Below are 15,549 nucleotides of genomic sequence, written 5' to 3'. Positions count from 1 at the left end.
ATGATAATATTTGTTACATAAACATGATTGTTTGTTTCATTCTTTGACCTTTTAAGTCAACATTCGCCCCCCCCCCCTCTCCAGTGCTGCGGGGTAATAAAGTGTAAATATAATAACTGTCTAACTGATGTTTTTGGGTATCGATAAGACTTGGTGTGTTTTTATGGCGCACAGACGTCCAGGAAGAAGACTGCGTTACATAGCAACCGGAAGCAGGACGATAAGATGAGTGTTTGCATATGAGTGTGTGTGACATGTAAATGCGTTTATGGGGGATGGATGGCAATAACGATGCTCCCATTAGGGCCTCCCGGAGCACCTGAGTCACCTCCTGCATGAAGATGAAGAAAAAAAGGGAGCGCTCACCTGTGCCCTGCTGTCTGCCGGAGATGTTGCTGCCGTCAGCTGCTCTGCTAATGATTGACAGATCCTCCCCCCGGGGAGGAAAAGTCAGCGAGCCCACGCAACGCCGCTCGGCGAGACAAGTGTGTCATGACCCGCTGGTTGATGCTCCTGGCGTGCGCGGCCCTGTCCGCGTCCGCGTCCGCCAAGCCCAACGCGGGCTTGAAGACGTGGACGCGGTTCAACAAACTCCCCTACCCGGGCGACAAAGCCTTCCTGTACGACACCTTCCCCCCCGGCTTCATGTGGGCGGTGGGCACGGCGGCCTACCAGGTGGAGGGGGCCTTCGACAAGGACGGGAAGGGGCTGTCCATCTGGGACACCTTCACCCGCGGGGGGAACCGCATGGCGACGGGGGACGTGGGCAGCGACAGCTACCACAACATCCCCGCTGACATCCGCGCTATCCGGCAGTTGGGCGTCAGCCACTACCGCTTCTCGCTGTCCTGGTCCAGGATCTTCCCCAACGGGACCCGGGGCAGCTACAACGAGGCGGGGGTCCACTACTACCGCACCCTCATCAGGAGGCTGAAGGAGGCCCGGGTGGAGCCTGTGGTCACCCTCTACCACTGGGACCTCCCGGAGAACCTCCAGCAGAGCCTGGGCGGCTGGAGCAACCCGGACATGGTGGACATCTTCCGGGACTACGCCGACTTCTGCTTCCAGGCGTTTGGAGATGACGTCAAGCTGTGGATCACCATCGATAACCCGTTCGTGGTGGCCCGTCACGGATACGGCACTGGGGTGGTCGCCCCCGGCATCAAGAACGACCCCGACCTGCCCTTCAGAGTGGGACACATTCTCCTGAAGGTCTGAGACACTTTTCCTTGGCGTTTTTCCTTGTTCGATTGACTTTGCCTAATTTTAGACGTGTATTATTACCGCTGGGATTATGATACAGTAATAGAATATCTTTATAGGTACATCATCTCATTACATTCATGGAATTCAGCCTCTGCAAGGATGATAATGTTCACAATTTTTGTATAACAATGTGATTATCACAATAGCTATCTGGAAACGGTCAAAATATTCCAATCTATATAACCTCCAAACATTTTAATTAATACATTAAACATGATGAAATATGTCTTTTTAAAGGCTACATTTTAATAGAAGATATCATTCTATCCGATTAAAAAAAATAATGTATCAATTCTCTATGTATTTTTGCATATTTCATGTAGCTAAATAAGGCGTGTAAGCGGCAACAATATAAATACAAATATTGACATGATTCATTTTTTCATTTTCCTAGTTGTGAGGTCTGCACGCTAACCACTCGACCGCCGTGCAGCCCCCATAGTGACATTAATAAATTCATTCATTCATTTTCTACCGCTTTTTCCTCACGAGGGTCGCGGAAGGTGCTGGAGCCTATCCCAGCTGTCTTCGGGCGAGAGGCGGGGTACACCCTGGACTGGTGGCCAGCCAATCACAGGGCACATATAGACAAACAACCATTCACACTCACATTCATACCTATGGACAATTTGGAGTGGCCAATTAACCTAGCATGTTTTTGGAATGTGGGAGGAAACCGGAGTACCCGGAGAAAACCCACGCATGCACGGGGAGAACATGCAAACTCCACACAGAGATGGCCGAGGGTGGAATTGAACCCTGTTCTCCTTGCTGTGAGGTCCACTAGACAGCCGTGCAGCCCACATTAATAAATTAAAATTATATAAACATTAATATTATTATTATTATATAAATTGTTTAATATGAAAATTCTAAATGTAATATATGAATTTTGTGTATATTATGCCATACATGTGCCATGTGCCGATATTAGAAACAATATACATAAAAATAAACACAGCCATTTTCATGTCTATATGAAATTTAAGATGCAACTATTTCATAAATATGTTATAATTACATAAACATATTTAATTTTTGTGTGTACTGTATGACCTGTAGCTAGTCAAAATATTAAATATGAATAGTCAATTCAAAATATGCAGGCATTGATCAATGAAATAATATATTGATATTTTTTCAATGTACATTTTAAATAGAATTGTGATATAGTGTAACATTTGTTTAGTACAGTATATAAATGTTTGCATACAGCGTATTGTATTATATAAATGAAGTCAATATCTGGCTCATCACAGCATATCATAGCAACATTCCATGCAATGATGCCCCCAAGTGGCGATGAGCAGTATCGTGATTTCAGTGCTATCAGTATACGTAAGTAAGGTATCATGTTTTATTTCCGAAGGCTCACGCGGCCGTCTGGCACCTCTACGACCGCCATTACCGTCCTCGCCAACATGGCCGCATGTCCATGGCGCTGGCTTCTCACTGGGTCAGACCGAGCCACACACGTCTGGAGAGCCTCCGCAGGTGTCAGTGTTCTCTGGACCACGTGCTGGGCTGGTTCGCCAGGCCCCTCTTCACGGACGGAGACTACCCGCCCTGCATGAAGGCCCGCTTGGGACAAAGGCTCCCCTCCTTCAGCGAGGAGGAGCGGGCTTTGGTGAGGGGCACGGCCGACTTCTTCGCACTGTCTCACGGCGCCGCCCTCAGCTTCCAGCTCATCAACGACAGCCTCAAGTTTGGTCAGCAGGAGGATCTGGACCTCAGGATGCTGCTCTACTGGGTCAGCGCCGAGTACGACAAACCTGCCATCTTTGTGGTGCAGAGCGGGTGGTACGTTGTGGTTGTCTACTCTTGTGGTGTCTTGCTTGGTGTGTTGATGGTGGTCCTCACGCAGGTACGTGCTGGGCGGCACCAAGACCAAAGACCCCAAACACATGTACTACCTGAAGAGATTCATCGCCGAAGCCCTCAAATGTGAGTCAGTCATGTGACCTCCTCACCTTCATCATACTCATCCGAATGTCCTGCAGCCATCGTGATGGACGGCGTCAACGTGATTGGCTACACGGCGTGGTCGCTCATCGACGGCTTCGAGTGGCATCGTGAGTACGGGATCAGACGAGGACTTTACTACGTGGACTTCAACACTCCTGACGTCAAAAGAGAACCCAAAACCTCAGCCACCTTCTACAGGTAACACTGTGTGTGTGTGTGTGTGTGTGTGTGTGTGTGTGTGTGTGTGCGTGTGTGTGTGTGTGAGCCACTCGCTAAACAGGAAGTTCTATTTCCCTTCAGTCAGCACAAAGTCTTATTAGACATTTACAGCAAGTTGGACATTAACTTTTCACTCTATAATTGTATTATTACACTCACTGCATTACTTTACTATTACTGTACTCTTATTTCAACCGTTACTCTGTTCATGTATTATTCTCTTCAACTGTTACTGCATTACTTACAATATCACTCTTCTGTACTGTATAAAATACTAAAAAACATACAATTGAACTCCTTAGCTCAGGGGTGGGCAAACTACGGCCCAGGGGCCACATCCGGCCCGCCAAGTGTTTGAATACGGCCCGCCCAATCTTTCCAAAGTATTTCATTTAAACTCAACATACAACCTGGCATCATGGCCTGAGCCAACCTTTTGATGGTTTTAGCAATTTCGTTTTTTGACATGGTCTGTTGTTTACAAAGTGCTCCTGAAAAAAGGGACACAAGCACATAATAATAATAATAATAATAATTATTATTATTATTATTAGATTATTATTAGATTATTAGATTATTATAATAATTATTAGAACTATTATGATTATTATAATTATTATATTAATGCTAATTATTATATTAATTATATATAATATTATTGTTATATTTGCATATTTTACATAATAATAATATAATAATTATTATTTTAATTTTATTGTGATTATTATAATATTGTATTATTTTTAAAATATTTAAATATAAATATAAAATAATAAATAATAATAGCAGATTGCATGACAATTTTACAGATAATACCAGGTGGACTGTTACGTGTAAAATATATAGTCTGCCCCCCCCCCCCCCCCTGTAAATTTTGTCATATCAATGCGGCCCGCGAGTCAAAAAGTTTGCCCACCCCTGCCTTAGCTCGTACTATTAACTGTTACTGTATTATTTTAGCTAGTACTCCTTTACCTGAAAGGGATAGTTGGGATTTTTGGTCTATAAAATATCCAGCGTCCAAACGCACAAAAGGTTGGACCGCCGGACATGTTGAAAGAATGCATAAGTCACACGGCTATACGCCGCCATGATGAAATAATGTCAAAGGTGCAATCTTAGGTGCAAAGGAGGACTATGGAGCAATATGTTTTAGGATAACAAGGATACAAAAACGCTACAGCGGAATGGAACAAGTAGATATACATGGTGGAACCTTGGAGTACAGTCTACAGTGGTGCATTTCTGCAGTGATGTCATGTACTGTGCACGTAGGTGCAAGCACGTCATTTGTGTTCATACTGTGTGTGTTTAGGAACGTGATCCAGAGGAACGGCTTCCCAGAGCTTCCGGAGAACCGTCCGGCACAAGGAGTGTTCCCATGTGACTTTGTGTGGGGCGTCTCTGCCAACTCCATCCAGGTGAGCCCAGCTGAAGCTGAAAGGTCTTCATGGGTGATTGTCTCCCTGATGTTCTTCTGCTGGCCTTGGTCGGAGCAGGTGGAGACCACGCCCAGCCAGTTTGCAGACCCCAGCGTGTACGTGTGGAACATCTCCAACAACGGCGAGCTGATCAGGCTGGATGGCCTCATAGCGCCGCCTATGCGGCAACACCCACGCTGCGCTGATTACGTCAGCATACGTCAGCAGGTGACCTTTGAACCGTATATCAACTAAGGCAGTGTTATTGTTGTGGGGATGTGGAAAATAATGGTTTTAAAAAAAATCGTTTTTATTTTTTATTTCGTTTGAACATGTATCAGATTACAATTGAGTGCATGACATAATCAGTTTTTAGATTCAAGTTTTTATTATTAAGGGAGAAAAAAAATCATTCTGTGTCAAAAAGTGATTTCCCCCACTGTTAAAACTGGCTTACTGTGGAAAAGGCGATAAAGCCATTTCTAAAGCTTTGGGACCCCAGCAAACCACAGTGGGAGCCTTTATCCAGAAATGGCGAAAACATGAAATAAACCTTCCCAGGAGTGGCCGGCCAACCAAAATGACCCCAAGAGCGCTGGGACGACTCATCCAAGAGGTCACAAAAGACCCCACAACAACATCCAAAGAACTGCAGGCCTCACTTGCCTCAGTTAAGGTCAGTGTTCATGACTCCACCATAAGAAAGACACTGGACAAATGGCCTGCATGGCAAAGTTCCAAGACCAAAACCACTGCTGAACAAAAACAACATTAAGGCTCGTCTCAATTTTGCCAGAAAAAGTCTTGATGATCCCCAAGACCTTTGGGGAAATACAAAAGTTGAACTTTTTGGAAGGTGTGTGTCCCATTACATCTGGCGTAAAAGTAACGCCGCATTTGAGAAAAAGAACATCATATCAAGAGTAAAATATGGTGGTGGTAGTGCGATGGTCTACGGCTGTTTTACTGCTTCAGGACCTGGAAGTGCTGGGATAAATTGAAGCATGAATTCCCAGATGCCCAGTTGGTGACCTGAAGCTGAAACCAACTCGGGTTCTGCAGCAGGACAATGATCCAAAACACACCAGCAAGTCCACCTCTGAATGGCTGAAGAAAAACCAAATGAAGACTTTGGAGTGGCCTAGTCAAAGTCCTGACCTGAATCCTATTGAGATGCTGTGGCATGACCTTGAAAAGGTGCTTCAATGTGGCTGAATGACAACAATTCTGCAAAGATGAGTGGGACAAAATTCCTGGAAGAGACTCATTGCAAGTTATCGCAAACGCTTGATTGCAGTTGTTGCTGCTAAGGGTGGCCCAACCGGTTATTAGCTTTAGGGGCAATCACTTTTCCACACAGGGCCACTGTATGTTGCAAACAATCCCAAGTTCTTCAAATCGGGTGTTTTCTTTGTCAGGTGAACGAGATCCATGCGGTGGGCGTGACCCACTTCCACTTCTCCCTCAACTGGTCGGCGCTAGTGCCCTCGGGCGACGTGACCCGGCCCAACAGAACCCTGCTGGCGTACTACCGCTGCTTCAGCCGACAGCTGCTGCGTGCCAACGTCACGCCCGTGGTCACTCTGTGGCACCACACGCGCCAACACAGCAGCCTGCCCACGACACTCCACGCCACGGGGTGCAACGGGTGGCTCGACAGGTGTGACCTTGAAAGAATCACGTTACTGCTACGCTATAAAGGATAGATCTACCTGGAACGACAAAGTTGCGTGCTGCATTCAGGGAGACTCCGGAGTTGTTTGCCGACTACGCCCGGCTGTGCTTCAGAGAGCTGGGCGTGTATGTGAAGATGTGGATCACGCTCAACGAGCCCAATGATGAGATGGTGAGCTACCAGGAAGCCCATCAGATGCTGCGTGCACACGCTCTGGCATGGCGTGCCTACGACCGCAACTTCAGACCCACCCAGGGCGGCCAGGTCAGTGCCACGACCCGACCCGACCTAGCCAGGCCACGCCCGTCTAGGCACACCACATGGCTCTAGCCTTCACACACGTGTGTTGTTCCCGCTGCTCCTCAGGTGTCTCTGGCCCTGCACATGGACTGGATGGAACCGGCCTTCTCGTTCAGCCGCGAGGACGTGGAACCGGCTAAACGGGTTCTGGACTTCAGGGTGGGCTGGTTTGCAGAGCCCATCTTCGGCAGCGGGGATTATCCTCTGGGAATGAGGAGCTGGCTCCGACAACTCAACTCGCTCGAGTAACCGCCTCTGGGGGGCATCGCGTCCTTTTGTGCTCCATAGCGTGATAGCGTGTCTTGTGTTGGTTGTGATCCAGACTCCCCGTGTTCAACGAGGAGGACAAGCAGCTGGTCAGAGGAACCTACGACTTCTTTGCCATCAGCCACTTCAGCACCAAGCTGGTGACGCACGCCAAGGAGGACTCGTGAGTTGTGATGTGAACACACACACACACACACACACACACGCGCGTATTCCATCATCACCTTGTGGTGTCCGCAGGTACACGTACACATCCATGCTGGAGGTCCAACACATGATCGACACCACGTGGATCATGTCACCCAGGCCTGTGGTGCCATGGGGGCTGAGGAAGGCCCTCAACTGGGTGAGAATACTTATGAGCGCTCTCTGGTGGCTGGAGGAGCAACCTGCAGTATATCATCCTGTCTTTTGCTAGCTCTAGCGTTGCTGTTGTGTTGCAGGTGAAGGAGCGCTACCCTGACGTGTCCGTCTACGTGATGGCCAATGGCGTCCAAGAGGACCCGGCCCGCTTTAAGGACAGTCTGAGGGTCTATTACCTCTACAACTACATCAACGAAGCCCTCAAAGGTGACCTCAACGTTGTGTAATCATTACTCTGACGGGAGGTCAGCGACCCCCAACACAAACATGGACGCTCCACTGTCACTGGCCTCCAATTTGACTTTTTAGCGTTCTACAACCATATCAACATTTCCTTTATTGTAACATTGCATAACATTTAGTGCTAAAATGTAATGGTTCGCGCCAATTTACTGTTTCATGACAAAATACTGTTTTGTCTCACAATATGGCTGTTGAAATTAATTTGCTAAATATTGTAGTAAATATGGTAATGGTTTTATTTCATTTGAACATGCATCACATTACAATTGAGTGCATCCCATAATCACTTCCCAGTTCCACATGTCCAAAAGGAGTAGGAAGAAGCAAAGCTTATTAAATCCTACCCCTCCATCTGGTACTTTTACAATCAGTAACTGTTTCATTTGTTCACTTCCTGCTTTCCATAATACAGTTAGTTTTTTTTTTTTTTAATAATGTTGATAATGTACCTCTCTTGTAGAGAAGTATTGGATGACATTTTTAGGTAATTGGTTATTTTTAGCCTTATGCATTATTTTAGCTGTTTGAAGATGAACTATATCAGCAAGTTGAAGTATTTGTGATTTTAGAAAAATATACTACTGTGTTTTCATGTCCAACACTTTCAAGACTAAAATACTGTTTTTACTGTAAGATGGTGTTTTTAAGGTTCTAAAATACCAGGTTCTTGTCACAGCATTCACCCTGGATGGCGTCAACCTGAAGGGCTACTTCGCCTACGCCCTGAGCGACCAGCGCGACCCGGGCTTTGGGCTGTACGGCCATGTACACGATGAGATGGTGGTCAAAGCCTCACTGTCCAACTATCGCAACATCATCCAGCACAACGGCTTCCCCGTGCAGGGGGCGGCGGCCCAAAGTTGCCCCGGCTCTCCCCTGGCGTGCCCGGGCTGCAGCGTGCTGGTCAAGTGGCCCGTGGTGGGCTTCCTGATGCTGGTGGCCTCGGCCGTGCTGGTCACGCTGGGCTTGGTCCTCTACTACACCACCAAGAGACGTAAAGACGCTTACTGATTGACAGCTCTTCTGATGGACACCTGCTCAGCTCGTGCATCACCTCTTTGAGAGAGGTCTCACTGTCATGTAGACTTAGAAACTGTGTTGTGTGTCTTTTGGTGGGAAATAAACCAGCTGTTAATATTATCAACAAGCACTTTAATATCATAAACCGGGTCAAGTCCATTCCAGGTCAGAACATCATGGCATCCAGGCCGTCCTCCATGAACTTCTTGTAGATGGCCATGAACTTGGCGGTGAAGGCTTCCAGGTGGTAGATGGCCTTGTTGCCCAATTGCAGGCGGTGCTCGTAGTACGCTGCGATGTGCGCCACCTCCGTCTTCAGGTGACCGTCGCAGTTGTTGAGCAGCTCCGTCACTAGACCCTGTATGCGGGGGAGCAGGAGTGGGCGCCTTTAATATCCTGACAGAATGGTGTGTGTTTGTGTGTGTGTACCTTCATTATTATCTCAGCAGGGATGCAGTGAGTCAGCAGCTCGTATAGCCGAGCTCGAACCTCCAACAACCTGCAAGAGAAGGTCCACACTACATGCTGATATCAAGTCAATGATGATAAATGTGTTTCCAAGTGGCAGAATCTACTTTTATATTGGAATTATTGTTAATAGGGCGGCATGGCGGTCTAGTGGTTAGCGCACAGACTTCACAGCTAGGAGACCAGGGTTCAATTCCACCCTCGGCCATCTCTGTGTGGAGTTTGCATGTTCTTCCTAGTGACCAGTATAGTGTCTTGTCATTGCCTTCTATCTGCATTTCAGTTCATTTAGCCATTTTCTTGTCGGAAAATGCTTAAATCCTTTTTTTTAGCGGCACATATTTTCTTCCACTAAGCAGTCAAGCTTTTTGCTGCTATTGTTAAAATTTGATTTAAAAAAAAAAATCCGCATTAGCCTCTTGGGTCTGGTACCCTAGGGGGCGGTGCTAGACAGCAGATGACCAGCAGGGGGTAGCATCACACGGGACACGGCCTAGCTTAGCAAAGCGTCTGTTAACCGGGGCTTACCTCTGAGGACTCTGCTGGCTGACGATGGCGTTGGCCGTCTCTCTGAGGTACACCTCCCAGTCTGTTTCCGGGACATCCTGGTCGGGTGAGAAGGGGTACCTATAGAAGATGCAGGCCGAGGTATGTCACTTCCTGTTGTGCGTCTTACAGAAAAGTGTGTCGAGTTGACTCACTGTTGCACCCTGCAGGCCTCACACATCAGGAGAGCTTTGCGGAGGTTGCGACCTGACTTCTGGCTGATCTGTTTGGCCAACTCCGGCGGGAGCAGAAGACCTTCTTTTTTACACACTGAAGTCAGAACATGACACACCTGAAAAGCACAGAAAATGTTTTCAGGTCGTGAAAGAGCACTTTTAGGAGCCAAATCCATGGTACCTCCTCTGTGCTGGGCAGAGGAACCCTGATGGCCAAACAGCGGCTGCGAATGGGTCCGATGACTTTGGAGGTGGAGTTGGAGCAGAGGATGAGCCGGCAGGTGAACATGTACTTCTCCATGGTGCGCCGCAAAGCATGCTGAGCGTCCTTGGTCAGCCTGTCCACCTCTGTGAGCAGCACCACTGTAAAGAACCACAAGGGGGGGCGACATCAGCGGGCGTCTACAGTGGTTCCCGGATCACCCTCTCACCTTTGAAGTCTCTCTGCGTGCTAGACTGGATCTGCTGGGACTGGGCCACCGTCTTGATCAGCTCCTGGATGACCACACGGTCCTGGTTGCCGGCGTCGCTGAGCAGCACACAACAGCAACCTGATGTCAGCGTCAGAAATCGAATCATTCAAAGTCATGGATTACCTGGCATTGACCTCCAGGTGGTAGTTGCTGGCGATGGTGTTGATCTCAATCTTCTTTTTGGAGGGGGCCTGAACACAACATTCTTTCGTCAGACATGACTAATAGATTATCGAAAAGTCCATCGTTCATAAAATACGGAAATCGATCGATCCGGTAGATATTTGGATCGATCCACCCACCCCCGGTGTACTGCCTAAAGAGGCTGCTGTTAGAATCCCAACATCAAGTGGTTCGGTGCACAATCAATTTTAAGTAACCATAGCAAATATACACCATTAGCAGCAAGCTGTCGTTTGGGTGCCAAGAGGACTTGTACTCACCACCACAGTCTGGTGCTCAATGCGAAGTTTCTCCACACCAGCTCCATAGAGTTCTCTCAGCAGACACATGATGCGGGTCTTCTTTCCTGCCCCTGAAGGACCGTAGACCAACAAATGCGGGAAGTCGCCACGTTGAACCTGCAACACAATCAATAATGGAATAATAACAAATAATAGCAATAACTAACGCTGCGGTTCTGTTGGTTACTCCTGCCCTGATTGGACTATGACATGACTTTACGTATGATGACTGTCCTTAGAAAGTGTCTACCGTGTGGACTTCACGGACTCAGTTTACGATGCTAATGCTAGCAACAAGTCTCACCAAGTTTTTCAGCTGAGTCGCTTGTTCTTTGTGATAGTCCAGTTTCCCCAGGGACGTGGGTCGATACTTGTCCACCCACAAACTCATTTTGGCGTCAATTTAGGAGACTCGGTCGTGTTTATCCGACTTGACAGGAAGCTAATCTTCCCGCGAAATATTTTATTTCCACAGAAGCCAGCCGCGTTGCTGCTACTTCCGCTTTTGCTACGGAAAGTCAAAGGGGTGAAATTACATGAAAAAGTTTCTAACGCCTATGACTAATTAAATACACAAACGAAATAGTTCTCTTTCAGTCCAATACACTTGAAAATGACAGCATGAATATTTTACATTTCATCAAATATAAAGTAATATAACAATTGCAGTAATGTGTGGTTTTGAACTGCTGTTCAGCGTTTAGGCTGCAGGGGGCAGTGACGTTTTGCATGCTGGGTTAGAGCTGCCTCCGGGTGCTTTGGGATAAAAGAAGGACGTGATTGATTGAATGTTGACAGTTTTTTTGTGGTACTGTATAAACTTGCAAGTAAATCAGTGCTTGAAAAGGGGCAGAATAAAATGGACAATATAGACAACTGCCCCACAATATGCAGGGCCAATAAAAAGCGACTCCCGGTCCCGGTCCGCACTTTCAGACACAACTGGCTAGCATCTCTTTGCAGCGGTGAGTACTGATTGTACCACTAGATAGCAGCAAATTGTGTTTATTTTGTCATAATTATAATTAAGTTCGTAAAAAGAAAATAGCTTTCAGCTATTCATTGTTCCACTTGACATCAGAGCAAGCATATTGCTTATTATTATTATTTTTTTTTTCAGGAATAATAATGATATCCTTTGTCACCACATTTAAGTTTTATGTCATTTATTAGCATGTCTTCATTGCATGGATCTGGTAGGTCAGTAGCCGTCTTGGCACCGATGCAAGTGGACTGTAAACTACTTGATTTGTCAGTCAAAAGGCAAACTAGTGTCCTGAGTTCATGTTGAGCACATCTCCAAGTAGTAAAGTGCAAGAGCAAGACACCTCCTGCCTTTGGGTGATGTCTGACTTCAAACATCACACTCATTTGATGACCTTGTGACCCCCTCCCACACTTCTTTGCAAGGTCCAGATGAGATCCAGGATCACAACCCAGATGCACGGCTCATGACCCTTGACCCCACACAGCCCGCAGACTTGCTTGTGCCTCTCATCCCCAAGGTACGGCAAGACTGATGTTTTCTTCTGACCGTAACGGATCAAGCACAGCTGTGCAAACTGACATGCATGGTCTCATGACAGACGACAGTACTATAGGGTCTTGTAGGACCTGTCACCTTCAGTCACATGACAGGAAGTCACAAGAACCCATGTGACATATACCTCGGCTAACACTGGCCGCTTTCGTATATCATACTGCGTTTTATTCCTGATGCTTGGCTCAAAAAGTGAAGCAAATGTAACGTGTCACATCGCCACTTGGGACCAGGGTATGAGTTTAGCCTGCGTTACCATGGTGATATAGCTGCTTGTCTACAAGCTTTACACTCAACTCACCTCACTAACCCAGCATAACAAGTAGTTACACTACATTGTTAAAAGAAATGATAAATATAATCATTATAATTTGAAGAAAATGGCAGGAATTATAAAAAAATATACTACTAATGAATCAGATTTCTTTATTTGTTGGTCCATAAAAATAATATAATAATGATATTAATAATAATTAATGGTAGTATTAATCAAAAATATTAATAATACATCACATTTTTGTAGTTGTAGGTCGGAAATATGGAAAAATAAAAGCTATAAAAGGTAAAAGTAGGCAGTGTCGGTTGTGAATAATAATAAATGTGGCAATAATAATAATAATAATAATGATAATAATAATAATAATAATGGATGTGGTCTTGTTGTGACTCACAGTGATAGTGACAAGTGTGTGAAGAGAACATGATGTATGAGTCGTCTCCATTATCTTTCAGTGTGTGTGTGTGTGTGTGTGTGTGTGTGAGTGATTGATGGGCACAGGCGTCACTGTGACTGTACACTCAGTGTGACGCTGTTGCTGTGTGTGTGTGTGTGTGTGTAGTAAGTAATGTCAGCATCTCACATTACTGTCAGTGATGAGTGTGGAGGAGCGGTGCAGTGTGGGTAATGAGGCCCCAGAGGCCAGAGAAGGGTCAAAGGTCATGTTGTCAGTGTCATGTGAGTGGGATGAAAAGTGTTGTTTTCGTTTGTTTGTTTTTTTTCCAGGAGCAGACGTTCAAGTCAGTCATTCATTCATTGTTTTGGCGGCCATTCTTGTTGGCTTTGTTTTCTCACTCCAGAGTGTTTATTTACTCCTCTGACAGAAGGAAGGACTCGCATCCGTGTACAACACCATGTGTGGTCCTGCTCACACACACACACACACACACACATGTCAATGGATATAACAAATGACAAGAAATGTGCTGGCTAAACTAACAGCACATAACAACATATCATAGTAACCCCCAAATACCATGCAAGTATGCCCCCTTGTGGCTCAAAGTGTTTACTTTTGTCGTATTATTTTTAGCTTTTAGGCTTTTAATTAGCCTGCACCTTCCCTTAGCTAAGTTCCATTCTGCTGTTGTTTCGCCGCTTTTAGCTTAACTGTTTCTTGGTTGATCAGCAGCCATTCTGTATTGCTTTGTAGCGTTGACGCGTGAGTCTGGAATCAAAGTCATTGTGTAAACGTGTTGTGTTGCTATTTTGGCTGCTAAGCTGCACCCGGCCTTGACCCCAATCACACACATGCTGACACACTCAGGATGATTACATTTGCTTTTGTATTATTGGAAAACAATAAAGGAGATGCTGGTGATGATGGTGACCTTTAACCTCTCCATCCTTAAAGTGTGTGCTGGAATATGACTTTTATTTGGTGTGTGTGTGTGTGTGTGCAACAAATGTGATCCTGGGATGGGACAGGAAGTAGCAGATGTTTATGATGGGAGGTGAACAAGTGTTAGAATGAACTAGCGGTCTTCCCAGTGTGTTGTCTCTGTCGCTGTTCTGCAGCGTGACCTTGACCTTGATTGCCTTGTTGCCATGGCAACACGTCCTCTCATCACGAAGGTGCATGCACCGTCATCTCTGTGATGCCCGCTTGCTTTTATGAGAGCATGCGGAATCGAATCAATCCAAATAACAGCAGGAAGGCCACGCCCCCTTCATTCTGATTGGCTTCAAAAACCTTCACAAGAACCAATCCACTGGATTTTTTATTCTTGTATAAATACATTTGACGCATCGGAATGCTGGACCAGGTCATAGGGTTTTCCTCACAAGGGAACTTGTTGTTGCTGCAGAGTTCTGGAGTCCTCCTGACCCACTTTCCTTTGTTTTATTGTTGTTCTGGTGGAAGGAATGGGCTGGAGAGACGTCACCAGAGCTTCTGCTGACTCAATCCAATAAGACGTGTGATAAAGACCTTGTGGGCTCTTCGTCGCGCTCTAACGGCAGAAAGGGAAAAAGGGAATTGTCTCCTTGGAAAATCAAATGCAGCCAAGCGTTTTTCCGAGTGTTCCTACTGCTTTTACCATCAACTGGAGTTTTTTTCCCAGGTGATGTCTGATCAGTGACGCACAATCACATGCCGAGCGTATGCAGACCCAGACCCAGACCTAGACCTAAATCATGCTGTTTTCAATTTGTCTGTTGTGCATGTACAATCTTTAATTCGTCAAAAAACACTTTTTTCGTCAAAATGATGCATTTTCAAGCATAAAAATGGCTAAATGAACTAAAATAGACAATCAGAAGATGCATTCAAAGACACTGTCAATATTTGTGTGTCAGTGATGTTACTGACACACAAACGCCAGACTGCAGACACAATAATACCTAATAAAAATCCCAAATAAAACACATAACCCACACCAAGCTGTAACTCAACTCTGAACCCCTAATGTCACTTCCTGTCCACCCGCCATGCAGCTCCCCTTAGGGAACACACAAGGACCAGTCTTTTATACTCTATATACTCTATAATGGCTAATACGAGTGTAAAAGAGTGTAAACGAGTGTAAAAGTGGATAAGGGGTGTTATTTCATGTGTAGAGGGCTTGAATTATGTTAAAAACCGTATTTTCTATGCTATTACTACAAAAATATTCTATTTACAAATAATAAATAATACTTTGCAGAAATTGACGTATCACAGTTGAGTGTGGAACCAATTTACCGTGATAAATGACAAGGTAACACCTGTACATGGTAACACCACAGAGCTCCAGGCTGCATTTAAGATAAATACTTCTAAAGCTACAGAAATCGTCTGCGTTAGAACCATCATCACAAAAGACGTCACAGACGTTCAGATACACCATTTTGCTATCTTGTGAAATTAGAAATAGAAAAAAAGTAT

The 15,549-nt window shown here is 45.7% G+C and overlaps 2 protein-coding genes across 2 annotated transcripts; one reads left to right on the top strand and one right to left on the bottom strand.

Moving 5' to 3' along the window:
* Positions 1-491: 491 nt before the first annotated feature.
* On the top strand, positions 492-8,884 carry kl (klotho). Its single transcript, XM_058086063.2, has 13 exons — positions 492-1,212; positions 2,636-3,066; positions 3,131-3,210; positions 3,267-3,429; positions 4,766-4,871; positions 4,950-5,099; positions 6,290-6,531; positions 6,615-6,810; positions 6,913-7,091; positions 7,169-7,276; positions 7,354-7,459; positions 7,557-7,683; positions 8,396-8,884. Exons 1-13 carry the CDS (start codon positions 493-495, stop codon positions 8,728-8,730), a joined length of 2,943 nt encoding a protein of 980 aa, XP_057942046.2. The 5' UTR covers position 492; the 3' UTR covers positions 8,731-8,884.
* On the bottom strand, positions 8,855-11,369 carry rfc3 (replication factor C (activator 1) 3). Its single transcript, XM_058086064.2, has 9 exons — positions 11,171-11,369; positions 10,846-10,983; positions 10,526-10,593; positions 10,361-10,458; positions 10,111-10,292; positions 9,909-10,045; positions 9,736-9,834; positions 9,169-9,238; positions 8,855-9,097 (listed from the first exon to the last, which is right to left on the bottom strand). Exons 1-9 carry the CDS (start codon positions 11,255-11,257, stop codon positions 8,906-8,908), a joined length of 1,071 nt encoding a protein of 356 aa, XP_057942047.1. The 5' UTR covers positions 11,258-11,369; the 3' UTR covers positions 8,855-8,905.
* Positions 11,370-15,549: the final 4,180 nt, after the last annotated feature.

This window comes from Doryrhamphus excisus, linkage group LG21 (genome assembly GCF_037039965.1).
Source record: "Doryrhamphus excisus strain RoL-2023G ecotype Guam linkage group LG21, RoL_Dexc_Guam_v1.1, whole genome shotgun sequence".
Classification (NCBI taxonomy): domain Eukaryota; kingdom Metazoa; phylum Chordata; class Actinopteri; order Syngnathiformes; family Syngnathidae; genus Doryrhamphus; species Doryrhamphus excisus.
The sequence above is the reverse complement of the archived record's forward strand: the minus strand, read 5'-3'. Positions and strand labels throughout refer to the sequence as shown.

What these genes read in the sequence shown, in the direction of transcription:
- kl (XM_058086063.2), top strand. Translation starts at nt 493, where the DNA reads ATGACCCGCTGGTTGATGCTCCTGGCGTGCGCGGCCCTGTCCGCGTCC. An exon ending in TGGGACACATTCTCCTGAAG is followed by an intron (nt 1,213 to 2,635) that starts GTCTGAGACACT and finishes TTATTTCCGAAG; the next exon opens with GCTCACGCGGCCGTCTGGCA. An exon ending in ACGCACGCCAAGGAGGACTC is followed by an intron (nt 7,277 to 7,353) that starts GTGAGTTGTGAT and finishes TGGTGTCCGCAG; the next exon opens with GTACACGTACACATCCATGC.
- rfc3 (XM_058086064.2), bottom strand. Translation starts at nt 11,257, where the DNA reads ATGAGTTTGTGGGTGGACAAGTATCGACCCACGTCCCTGGGGAAACTG. An exon ending in CGACTCAGCTGAAAAACTTG is followed by an intron (nt 10,984 to 11,170) that starts GTGAGACTTGTT and finishes ATTGTGTTGCAG; the next exon opens with GTTCAACGTGGCGACTTCCC. An exon ending in GAGGCCTGCAGGGTGCAACA is followed by an intron (nt 9,835 to 9,908) that starts GTGAGTCAACTC and finishes CATCTTCTATAG; the next exon opens with GTACCCCTTCTCACCCGACC.